Source organism: Globicephala melas, chromosome 6 (assembly GCF_963455315.2).
Source record: "Globicephala melas chromosome 6, mGloMel1.2, whole genome shotgun sequence".
NCBI lineage: Eukaryota > Metazoa > Chordata > Mammalia > Artiodactyla > Delphinidae > Globicephala > Globicephala melas.
Window position 1 is genome coordinate 51,038,902 of NC_083319.1, and position 13,369 is coordinate 51,052,270.

Genomic DNA, 13,369 nt, shown 5'->3' on the forward strand with positions numbered 1-13,369 from the left:
AAGGCATGACTTTTAGCTGATCTACTTCTTAAGACCACTAGGTTCTTGGGATAAATTAGCAATATCAAGACAGTCTGACAAGATTTGGAGCAAGGGTCTTTTTTGCATATACTGCAAAAAAAGGAGGATTTAAGATGGGCCCTATTTGTGGGATTGACATGAGTGACAGTCAGCTGTCATCAAGGCACACGCTTTCCCACAAGTCCCTGAATGTCCACAGTGTGGGGGGACAGGGTGAGTCTCTGCCCCAAGCCAGCACACACTCAGTACCTTAAAGGGAGTTGTGATCCCAGCAGAGGCCGAGGGAAAGGTGCATTGTCGTCAAAACCCTAAACAGCCCTGGATTGCGACAGTCACTAGCCCCTTCAAAACACCTGCCAAATTCCAAGCCCAAGGGAGTTTATCACACACCATCAGATGACCATCCCAGGAAAGGTCCCTCAGTTCCAGGGAAAACAATCCGCAGTAATAGCAGAGCGTGAGTCCAGATTTCAATATCCAAGTGAGAAAAATAAGGACTGTTTGCCCTGTCTCTTTTTTAATGGGCAATTCACCTAAATGAGTAGAAATAAAGAAAACCCATACATGTTTGCTTCTTTCTCAATTTTAATTCCGCTCCAAGTGACTCTGATTGGTGAAAACAGTTGTACTAAATTCCTTTCTAGGCCACTAGAGGGAAATCTAACCCACCTCACCAGAATTTGTTTCTTTTCTTTCTTTTTTAAAAAGTAATAATCACAGAACCAAAATTTTTAGGCTGAAGAATACGTTGAAATGTTACCTTTCTCTGTTCCTTCCACCCTTGCCCATATTTAAAAATTATTTGAATCTTTGTGGTCATGGAGACTTCTAGAAAAGCACAAACCAGCCATCTTAAGTTGGGAAATTGTTCTAACAGGCAATCTGAATCACTTCCAGTTCAGCTTGAATTTATTTCCTCAAATTACATATTCATCAGTTATGGAGAACAGCTGGTCATCTTTCTCTGCATCACATTATTCTTTAAATTCCTGAAGACCTCCAGGTCACGCCTCTCTTTCAAGCAAAATGAGCCAGCTCTGCAACTTGGCCATAGAGTTTACATCCCAACCCTTTAACCACGTGCTGCTCTTCTCAACTCTCTCTGCATCACTCCACCCTCCCCCATACCTCCAAACTACAGCAATACAGACTAAACTCTGAGGAGAAAAATGAAGTATTTCATGGTTTTCCTTGCATGTATGGCTATTAATACATCTGTGTGCTGGTTTTCTTTTTGAATACGACATACTGGTTTTGATATATATTTATGTAGTATGATTCCAAAACCATGTGTATATATGTGTGTATATAAATATACAAACACATACATACATAAACACACACATATGTATACATACATATACATATATATTTTTTCATCTTGTTATGAAAATTGAATGCCTAAGTTAATGTCCATTTATGTGTCACTTCTTTTTTTTTTTTTTTGCAGTACGCGGGCCTCTCACTGTTGTGGCCTCCCCCGTTGCGGAGCACAGGCTCTGGACGCGCAGGCTCAGCGGCCACGGCTCACGGGCCCAGCCGCTCTGCGGCATGTGGTATCTTCCCGGACCAGGGCATGAACCCGTGTCTCCTGCATCGGCAGGCGGACTCTCAACCACTGCGCCACCAGGGAAGCCCTATGTGTCACTTCTGAATTCCATTCTATTTCCAAGTTTTCCACAACACGCCCATTATTTCAATATCTAACTTTATTCTCCAACTTTTTAACCACTTACTTTAGATCCCTATTAGCTATAAAACATAACTGGTATGTATTTATAACATTATTCTTTTAATAATTTTTAATAACCTATTCATTGCTAATTCAAATTAAGGAGGAGAAAACTGGTTGTTCTCAAAGCACTCACCGTTATCAACATTTGTACGTGCAGTATAATAAAGAATAGATTCGGTCTTTGTCCCTGGCACAGAACTTCCAAAATCCTTTGAATTTCCTGAGTGACAGGAGTGTCAAGCCATAATAAGCCCGTTTCAACCATACCTGAGTTTATGTTAAGGAAGTGACTCTTGGTGCGAGCCGAGACAGCATCAGGATGAGGACTGTAGCCCAAGGAACCAACCAGGTGATGAGAGGATTGGAACCCTCCACCCAACCCCCATGTCCCAGGAAGGGGGAGGGGCTGGAGACTGAGTTCAATCAGGAACACTCAGTGATTTAATCAATTGTGCCTAGGTAATGAAACCTCCAAAAACTCCTAAACAACAGGGTTCAAAGAGCTTCTGAGCTGGCGAAGACCTCAGGGCGCTCCGGCAGCAGCATACCAGAAGAAGGCGTGGAACTCTGAACACCCTTCCCTGTGTACCTTGCCCTGTCTCTTCCATTGGGCTGTCCTCGAGTTGCATCCTCTATAAAAAATCACTGAGAGTAAGTAAAGTGCTTTTCTGGGTTCTGTGAGTCATTCTAGCAAATTATCAAGCCGAAGGGGGAAATCATGGGAACCCCTGAATTTGTAGTCAAATGGGTGGAAATGTGGGGAGCCTGGGTGCCCATTTGCAGCTAGTGTCTGAAGTGGGGGCAATCTTGTGGGACTGAGCCCTTAACCTGTGGGTCTGGGCTAACTCAACGTAGTTAATCTCAATTGAATTGAACTGTTAGACACCCCGTTGGTGGCTAAGAATCAGAGAATTGGTTGTTGGTGTGAGAAAAAAGTCTCTCAGTAACACTGAACCGAGGCTCCAGGTGCAACCTTGGGTTCAAGCACAGGTAAGAAGAAATTCTCTCTCCTCAGGACCTCCTCAGGACCTCAAAACATGGGTTTTATTAAGACCTAGTATGAATCTCCAATTCAGACCTTACCTGATCCGTGGGACTGAATGTTCCCTGACTCAGTTTACTCACTTGCAAAAGCGGGACGATAATTCCACTCTGGGGGCCACTGGAACCAATAATAAAATATTGGATACATCTAAAATACTGGGTTGGCCAAAAAGTGGGTCTGGGTTTTTCCATACAATGTTTTGCCCTTTGGGCCAACCCAATATGTAGAATGGTGCCTGGCATATTGTAGACCTTAAAAATGACAACTGGTTTTATTCAAACCCTCAATCACAGAAGAAAACCTGATGGTAGCACCAAGGTTCATACTGAGTACAGTTTCCTGTGTGATATAATCAGCGTGAGATATTGCAAAGCAATTAACACTGAATACAGATCTTCCTTGATTTACGATGGGTAACCTCCTGATAAACCCATCTTAAGCTGAAAATACCGTAAGTCAGAAATGCATTTAACACACCTAACATACGGAACACCTTAGCTTAGCCTAGCCTACCTTAAACGTGCTCAGAACACTTACATTAGCTTACAGTGGGGCAACTTCATCTAACACAAAGACTATTTTATAATAAAGTGTTGAATGGCTCATGTAATTTATTGAATACTGTACTGAAGTGAAAATCAGAACGGCTGTAGGGATACAGAGTGGTTGTAAGTGTATCCATTGATTGTTTTCCTTTGAGATTGTGTGGCTGACCGGGAGCTGTGGCTCAGTGCTGCTGTCCAGCATCACCAGAGAGTATGGGACCACATATCGCTAACCCAGGAAAAGATCAAAATTAGAAGTACGGTTTCTACTGAATGCTTATTACTTTCGTACCATCAAAAAGTAGAAAAATCAAGTTGAACCATGATAAGTCGGGGACTGTTTGTATTTTCGTTCATTTGGCAAAATTGTACTGGACATTTACCGTATGCCAGGTGGCATTCTGTGCATTAGGGATACAGTGAAAAAAAACTAAGCGCTGGCCTCCTGGTGTTTTATTCTACTGGGTGGAGACAGACAATAAAACAAACAAGTAAATATATATGTGACGGGACTATGTACTATGGAGAAAAGTAAAGCAGGGCAAGGGAGCTAAGTCACACTCGGGTATGAGGGCTATTTTATGTAGAGTGGCCAGGGTAACCCTCATTGAGGAGTGAGGGGGAAGGCCATGCAGATATCAGAGGGAAAAGCATTCCAGGCAGAGGGAACAGCCACTGTTAAGTGCCATGAGGCAGAGTATTCTTGGCATGTTCACCAAACAATGGCTGCAGTGGAGAGAGAAACAGGATGAGAGGTAGGAGGTGAAGTCAGAGGGAGAAAAGGGGCCATTTTCAGTTGCGTCTGAGACCACAGGAAGGGTTTCAGCTCTCTGAGTGAGCTGGGGACCCACTGGAGGATTTCAGAGTCATGAGGTGATCTAACATGTTTTTAAAAAAGTATTCTGGTTGCTGTGCTGAGACTAGGGTGTGGGCAAGGGAGTGGGCAAGACTGGAAGGAAGGAGGCCAGTGAGGAGAGCACCGCAATCGTCTAGAGAGGACAGTAGTTTGGCCCAGGGTAGCAATGGTGGGGATGGTAAGTCGGGGTCAGGCTCTGGTTGTGTTCTGAAGGTCAAGTTGATAGGATTTGCCCTTGGATGTGGGGTAGGAGAGAAAGAAAGGAGTCAAGGATGAATCTTAGATTTCTGGCCGAACCTACTGGAAGGATGAAACTGCCACTTACTGAGATGAAGAAGACACTGAAAGAAGCAGGGTTTGGTGGGGGAGGGGAGCAGAGCGCTGGCAGGCGTCAAGTTGGAAAGACCTACAAGACATTCACGTGGAGTCCACCAGGCAACTGGGAAGTCTAGAGGACAGTGGCCCATGCCTGCAAGGGCACTAAAAACAGGTGTTGCCCCTTCGACCATTTTAAAGATTTCAAGGTCGATCAAATATACTTTAATTTTTTAAAAAAAAGTTTAATTCTGAAAATGGAAAAAATATCTAAATAAAAATCAAATTTCCCCCTTAAAATTTTTTTTTCAAGGTCCTGTTTCTAGGGCTTCACAGTTCATCTAACTCTTAGCTGTTCAAGTGCGGCCCCTGTACCAGCAGCACAATATGCCTTGGGTCTTGTTAGAAATGCAGACTCTCCAGGCTTCCCCAAACCTGAGTCAGAATCGTCATCTTGATAAGATCTCCAGGTGATTCATATATACCTTAAAGTCTGAGACGCACTCGGCTAATCAGAATCATCTGGGTAGCTTTTTAAAACTATAAGTCCAGGCGGAATAATTAAAGTCAATCTCCGAGAGTGGGCCCAGGCGTGTTATCCTCACCAAGGCCGCCAAACGGTTCTGATGTGCAGTCCGGGTTAGAACCACTGATCTAACTCTTCCCCTCCTGGCCTGCTCTCTCTGTACTACTGGGTTTATATTGCTGACGCTCTCAGAAACCCATCTCTAAAGAGGTGTGCAGATCTCAGAGAGCAAGAAGGTGTGTAGCTAGAGTAACCAGCTGTTTATCTGGGATCAGTGCCCCCTTTCACTCTCAGAAGTACCGTGGTTTAGAAGATAAATTATATGCTCTCCCAGCATAGTACAAAAGGGCTCTGGGCTTTATATTGCTGGATTATAAAGTCAAAATAAGAACAGCTAGGACAAAACACCAGATGGCCTTTGGTTTGACAGAGGAATCCAGTGTAGAGAGACTTCTGGTGCTTAGATATTAGTTTTTAAGGTGTTGTATGTACAGCTTATCAGAAATACATACATAAATTCCCTCAATTTGTAAGGAGGGTTAGAGAAGATCAGTCTCCTTCCAGGGGCTGGATGGGGTGGAGCGCGGTTACAATCTGCAATTATAGTTCCAAAGCCAACTGCTGATTAGCAGGGAACTGATTATCAGCCTGTGATTACCCCAGGCCTTAGCTAAACTTCTCCTTCCTTTTCCTTTTGGATCTTTTATTGTTTATTAGCTATTCCACCCTCAGGCTCAAAGGGACAAGGAAAGAAGGTGAAGAAAAAGTGAATTTAGCGGTCCTGCTAATAAGCTTGGTGGGAAAGAAAATGGAAATAACTGGACTGTTTCTGGTTACCTGTGAATTTAAATTCTTTTGGCTCATCCCTTTTTCCAAATTATTCCCAGCTGGTGTGAGGGCTCATGGAAGGCCTACTGATTGCCAGTAAAATTAAAGTAAGCTTGTATTTTGAAAACTGTGTCATCTCCAAGAAATAGGCCTTGGAAGCTTTCCTTCCTAATTTACCAAGGACACAGGGTGAGGGCAAGGCAAGCACCTCTGCAACTCATCAGAGCCCTCCCCCCGCTTCCTCCCCTTGCCACCAATTCTTAGGTGCACATGAACAGAATTTTTTAAAAAATACTTTCTGATGTAGATAAGAAATTATTTTACATCAGCTTAAGACAAATAGCATAATCACTGTTAGACAAAAGGACTCAAATGGAAAATCTACACTCAGGAGTAGAGACTTACGTGCATATAGATTGTATCACAAGTTTTCCTAGTTGCATCACTAGGATAGCTATGAATACTTCCACAAGGCAACCACAGTATAAATGTTTAAAACATGTTCTGTTCACATGTGTCTAAAATGTCTGGAAAAGAAACTATCCATGTGCAAAGTAGAAGAGCCAGATGCTGATAAGCTAGTTAAAGGGAACTCTTGTTAAATGACAGTAATAAGGGAGTCTTCTTGTTAAATAACTTGTTAGCATGGGTAAAACATCCAAAAATACCTGTGGCATTAGAATAAGATTATCAATGGAATCTCTATAGACCAGAGACGTACTTTTATGGGCTTCTGAGTGCAAGTGGGAGTGTGTGTGTGTGGGGGATCTGTTCTCTGCTTTCTGGGCTCTGAGTCAGAACAAGCTAAAAAGGTGGAAGAGGGACTTCCCTGGTGGCGCAGTGGTTGAGAATCCGCCTGCCAATGCAGGGGACACGGGTTCGAGCCCTGGTCCGGGAAGATGCCACATGCCGCAGAGCAACTAAGCCCGTGCACCACAACTACTGAGCCTGCGCTCTAGAGCCAGTGAGCCACAACCACTGAGCCCGCGTGCCTAGAGCTCGTGCTCTGCAACAAGAGAAGCCACCGCAATGAGAAGCCCGCGCACCGCAACAAAAAGTAGCCCCTGCTCGCAGCAACTAGAGAAAGCCCGCGCACAGCAACGAAGACCCAACACAGCCAAATATAAGTTAATTAATTAATTAAAAAAAAAATAAAAAGGTGGAAGAGGTCTCTGTAGCTAAGAAAGCACCACACGCTGGTGTTGCCCTGCCAGGCCCCGGACCAATAATAATATTAGCAGCTTGAGCAGAAGGCCTTATCTTTGATCTCTGTTAACAGTTAACTGCAGGCTTTTCCTTCCAGAGCTCTTGGAAGGCAGAAGCAGGTGGTCCTGGAAAGCAGTGCTGGAAGGAGGCCCCCCAGTGGTTAAACTTAGATGCCTAGGGACAGTTCAGCAGTAATTGAGACAGGTGGGCCTATTGAGAGATGCTGCTTCCTCTTCCTTAGGGGTTTAGATGCCTTTTAAAATCTTACTCTAAATTGTATCTTGACTGAAATATATTACACAGTACGGCTTAAGATGATGAGCCAGTGATGTCTGGTCTTTGAACAAGGTGTTCTATTTTCATCTAAAATTTTTAGCTAGATCATAAGCTAAATATTCTGAGGCCCACCTAGCTACGTCCGGCAAAACCCTCACTTAGGGTTACAAAGGGAAGGAATACCAGCGATCAGAAGAAGAGCCCTATCAGTGAAGGGATTTCCCAACCATTCAAAGTGGCAAACTTTAACCAACAGGATGGGAAATACACAGCAATGGCGATTATAACCAGCACTACTTATGGTTTCTTTGACGTATATACTTACCACACAACCTTCTAGCAGCAGACCTGTGGTGGGTTTCAACTTCAAAGTAAACCTTAAAAACAAAGTGGTACCACTTGGCCTTTGGGGACCACCTCAGAGAGAGACTCATATGTGTATAGGGTATTTTTACATGTGTCTAATGGCTTGGACATACTTCTGCAGTTAGTGCAAAGGTAAATAAAAATAAGAAAACATCATAACCACTTACCCCGTGCAAATAGGGAAAGGAATGTTGAGGAAAAAATAGCCTCGAATCAGAGTGAGTCAGAGTTGGTGAGGCCAGGAATATCATTCCTCACCCTGTACGTAGCTCTGGACTTTCAGGCCCTTGCTTTAATCTCACTTCCCAACATGAGATGTAGAAGAGTTTTATATGGAAAGACAGTGTTAGCCTCCAATTCTCGCATGATTTGGTACTATCTGGGGTGAAATATACTCAGTAACAAATTATGCTGGCAGAGCGTGGCACATCCCTGCGTGGAGAGCCTGGGATCCTGAGAAGGAAAGGCCAAAGTCTCAATGCTGGCTTCATGCTCTGCCCCTTCACACTCTCAGTGACCCTGACAACAGAGGCCTCCCAGGCCTCTTCTTCCCCATCTGGGGTAATTTTACTCCAGATAGATCCACTGGTTACAGAGTCAGATGTAAGGTTCTATGGTACCATTTTCATCAAGTTCTTTGAGACCCTCCAAAGAAAGACACCATTAAAAACAAAACCAAAAACCACTAAATTAGTTACAAAGAAAGATAACCCTCCCTGGTATCTTATTCCATCCATGGCGCAACTTTGGCAAATTATACCTGAAAATCCTGGGCAACTCTACACTGAGAAGCAGTGAGTTTTTCTTTGCTTCTCTACTTCTCCACAAAAGAAGCATTGCAGATGGAACCAATGGTTTCATCTCAAGGAACCATTTGCTCAAGGACTCTGCCTCAAAACCCAGGCTGAACTAGAGACCAAGGCAGGGAGGGGCAGCTAGCAGTGTAGATGGAAGTGCCCAACATTATAATGGGTACTTTCTGGTATTCAGTAATGTTGCCGGGAGTTTTAACAAATACGGGGGTGAGGATATGGTTGTGCTGTTGCTTTTCTAAGTGAGTTTTTAATTAGCTCTGTGCTGACAACTTGAGGGGGCTCTGCCATACACAGCCCAGCCCAGCTGTGTCAGCGTCCTCCCTTCACTTTAAATTCAGACCAGCCATGGCCCCTCCTCTCACAGTGGGCCACGCAGCAACCTCAGAGAGGAAGCCCTGGGTAGCATCTATAGTGGCACCTGACAGACATGGTCCAACCCAGAGTTTTCCGAACACTTGGGAACCCATCATTTACATGAGTATAGACAAGGCTCTGAAGAGTTTGACCCGCTTGACTCTAACTCAAAATTTCCTTAACTGGTGTATACAAGGTGCCTCTCTTGAGGTTACCACAATCAACAAACTGCAGAACAGTCAAGAGAGGCAAGTGGTTTCGGAAATGCTGGTCTAAACTCACAGATGCTTGAGAGCAATTTTTCTGTTTCAAACACTGCAATAAATGAGTTAAATCTGCTTAGAGTCACCCGCAGTTTGTCCCTGATAGCTGGAGCTATCAATACACCTCTCCAGAAAGTAAAATCACCCCCACTAAAGCTCCTTAAGCTTTCCAGGAGCAGTAAGACACACAGTGCTGAGAGCACAGCTCCGTTCAGGTACCTGGGGCTCCTGGTCATGACCACTGGGATCCCTCTCATAGCTTTCTGCATACAGTCTGATGGTGGCCCGCACACCACTGGAGGAACTGAGCCGGAAGATGAGCCGAGATGCATCTGAGAAAATGATCCTCAGGCCCTAAGAGCAAGAATATCAAAGGATGGATCAGTGAACAAATGAATACACAGCTAAAAATGACGAATACCGACCTTGGAGATTAGTGTATTCTTATCGTCCAAAGATGCTCGGCATTGTGACAGTTTATAATTGGCTCTCTACATGCACCAAACAGGACAGTGAGGTAAACCTAGAAGTTACTTAAGGTTATCTATTTGTCTCTGTTCTATTTCTGTTGCCTTCTGGTTCATGTTGGGGGAGGGTTAGGAGCAAAACTATGAACAGATGCTCAAGATCCCTTGGTCTGGTGATGCAGAAATCAGAAAGCGGTAAAGGTAACAAGGATGGGGTGATATTTAATAAATGTCCCTGGGGTAATACCTAGGAATAAACCTACGTAATGAGACAAAAGACCTGTATGCAGAAAACTGTAAGACATTGATGAAAGAAATGAAAGATGATACAAACAGATGGAGATATATACTATGCTCTTGGATTGGAAGAATCAACATTGTGAAAATGACTATACTACCCAAAGCAATCTACAGATTCAATGCAATCCCTATCAAACTACCACTGGCATTTTTCACAGAACTAGAACAAAAAAGTTCACAATTTGTATGGAAACACAAAAGATCCCGAATAGCCAAAGCAATCTTGAGAACGAAAAACGGAGCTGGAGGAATCAGGCTCCCTGACTTCAGACTATACTACAAAGCTACAGTAATCAAAGACAGTATGGTACTGGCACAAAAACAGAAAGATAGATCAATGGAACAGGATAGAAAGCCCAGAGATAAACCCACGCACATATGGTCACCTTATCTTTGATAAAGGAGGCAGGAAAGTACAGTGGAGAAAGGACAGCCTCTTCAATAAGTGGTGCTGGGAAAACTGGACAGGTACATGTCAAAGTATGAGATTAGATCACTCCCTAACACCATACACAAAAGTAAGCTCAAGATGGATTAAAGACCTAAATGTAAGGCCAGAAACTATCAAACTCGTAGAGGAAAACATAGGCAGAACACTCTATGACACAAATCACAGCAAGATCCTTTTTGACCCACCTCCTAGAGAAATGGAAATAAAAACAAAAATAAACAAATGAGACCTAATGAAATTTCAAAGCTTTTGCACAGCAAAGGAAACCATAAACAAGATGAAAAGATAACCCTCAGAATGGGAGAAAATATTTGCAAATGAAGCAACTGACAAAGGATTAATCTCCAAAATTTATAAGCAGCTCATGCAGCTCAATAACAAACAAACAAACAACCCAATCCAAAAATGGGCAGAAGATCTAAATAGACATTTCTCCAAAGAAGATATACAGACTGCCAACAAACACATGAAAGAATGCTCAACATCATTAATTATTAGAGAAATGCAAATCAAAACTACCATGAGATATCATCTCACACCAGTCAGAATGGTCATCATCAAAAAATCTAGAAACAATAAATGCTGGAGAGGGTGTGGAGAAAGGGGAACACTCTTGCACTGCTGGTGGGAATGTGAATTGGTACAGCCACTATGGAGAACAGTATGGAGGTTCCTTAAAAAGCTACAAATAGAACTACCATATGACCCAGCAATCCCACTACTGGGCATATACCCTGAGAAAACCATAATTCAAAAAGAGTCATGTACCAAAATGTTCATTGCAGCTCTATTTACAATAGCCCGGAGATGGAAACAACCCAAGTGTCCATCATCAGATGAATGGATAAAGAAGATGTGGCACATATATACAACGGAACATTACTCAGCCATAAAAAGAAATGAAATTGAGCTATTTGTAATGAGGTGGATAGACCTAGAGTCTGTCATACAGAGTGAAGTAAGTCAGAAAGAGAAAGACAAATACCATATGCTAACACATATATATGGAATTTAAGAAAAAAAAATGTCATGAAGAACCTAGGGATAAGACAGGAATAAAGACACAGACCTACTAGAGAATGGACTTGAGGATATGGGGAGGGGGAAGGGTGAGCTGTAACAAAGCGAGAGAGAGGCATGGACATATATACACTACCAAACGTAAGGTAGATAGCTAGTGGGAAGCAGCCGCATAGCACAGGGAGATCAGCTCGGTGCTTTGTGACTGCCTGGAGGGGTGGGATAGGGAGGGTGGGAGGGAGGGAGATGCAAGAGGGAAGAGATATGGGAACATATGTATGTGTATAACTGACTCACTTTGTTATAAAGCAGAAACTGGCACCATTGTAAAGCAATTATACTCCAATAAAGATGTAAATAAATAAATAAATAAATAGGAAAAAAATGTAAAAAAAAAAACTCAAAATGGATTAAAGACCTAAATGTAAGGCCAGACACTATAAAACTCTTAGAGGAAAACACAGGCAGAACACTCTATGACATAAATCACAGCAAGATCCTTTTTGACACACCTCGTAGAGAAATGGAAATAAAAACAAAAATAAACAAATGGGACCTAATGAAACTTAAAAGCTTTTGCACAGCAAAGGAAACCATAAACAAGATGAAAAGACAGCCCTCAGAATGGAAGAAAATATTTACAAATGAAGCAGCTGACAAAGAATTAATCTCTAAAATATACAAGCAGTTCATGCAGCTCAATAGTAAAAAACAAACAACCCAATGCAGAAATGGGCAGAAGACCTAAATAGACATTTCTCCAAAGAAGATATACAGATTGCCAACAAACACATGAAAGGATGCTCAACATCACTAATCATCAGAGAAATGCGAATCAAACCTACAATGAGGTATCATCTCACACCAGTCAGAATGGCCATCATCAAAAACTCTAGAAAAAATAAATGCTGGAGAGGGTGTGGAGAAAAGGGAACCCTCTTGCACTGTTGGTGGGAATGTAAATTCATACAGCCGCTATGGAGACAGTACAGAGGTTCCCTAAAAAACTAAAAATAGAACTACCACATGACCCAGCAATCCCACTACTGGACATATACCCTGAGAAAACCATAATTCAAAAAGAGTTATGTACCACAATGTTCACTGCAGCTCTATTTACAATAGCCAGGCCATGGAAACAACCTAAGTGTCCATCGACAGATGAATGGATAAAGAAGATGTGGCACATATATACAATGGAATATTACTCAGCCATAAAAAGAAATGAAATTGAGTTATTTGTAGTGAGCTGGATGGACCTAGAGTCTGTCATATGGAGTGAAGTAAGTCAGAAGGAGAAAAACAAATACCGTTTGCTAACACATATATATAGAATCTCAAAACAAAAAATTGGTTCTGAAGAACCTAGGGGTAGGACAGGAATAAAGACACAGACGTAGAGAATGGACTTGAGGACATGGGGAAGGGGAAGGGGAAGCTGGGATGAAGTGAGAGAGTGGCATGGACATATATACACTACCAAATGTAAAATAGATAGCTAGTGGGAAGCAGCCACATAGCACAGGGAGATGAGCCAGTGCTTTGTGCCCACCTAGAGGGGTGGGATAGGGAGGGTGGGAGGGAGATGCAAGAGGGAAGGGATATGGGGATATACATGTGCATATGGCTGATTCACTTTGTTATACAGCAGAAACTAAAACAACATTGTAAAGCAATTATACTCCAATAAAGATGTTTAAAAAATAAATAAATGTCCCTGGGGCCAAAGTTTGTCCCTTATGAACCTGCTGAATGCAGTCAGGTAGGCAATTTATCTATTACAGTATGACAAATTACCCGTGTTAAATCTACCCCCACATGATGTTAGACTTTGCTTAAGTTCTGCTCTGTTTCTGTCCTCATTCCCACATTCCTCTGGTAGCCATGGAAGCCTACAATGAAATGCTCAGGGCTGGAGCATCTGCCGGGTTCTGAGGGTTTCTGTGTACGTCCTCATCCTCTTGGTTCTCTCCTTCCTTC

At 42.7% G+C, this 13,369-nt stretch overlaps 1 protein-coding gene across 2 annotated transcripts in view; it reads right to left on the reverse strand.

Annotated features, from left to right (window-relative positions):
* Positions 1–13,369, reverse strand: part of PGM5 (phosphoglucomutase 5) — a 194,054-nt gene that overhangs the window by 26,614 nt on the left and 154,071 nt on the right. For both annotated transcript variants that reach the window (XM_060299977.2, XM_030877055.3), the window contains one exon: positions 9,371–9,505. In XM_060299977.2, the coding sequence (XP_060155960.1) occupies positions 9,371–9,505 (135 nt within the window). The remainder of the gene's footprint in view (positions 1–9,370; positions 9,506–13,369) is intronic.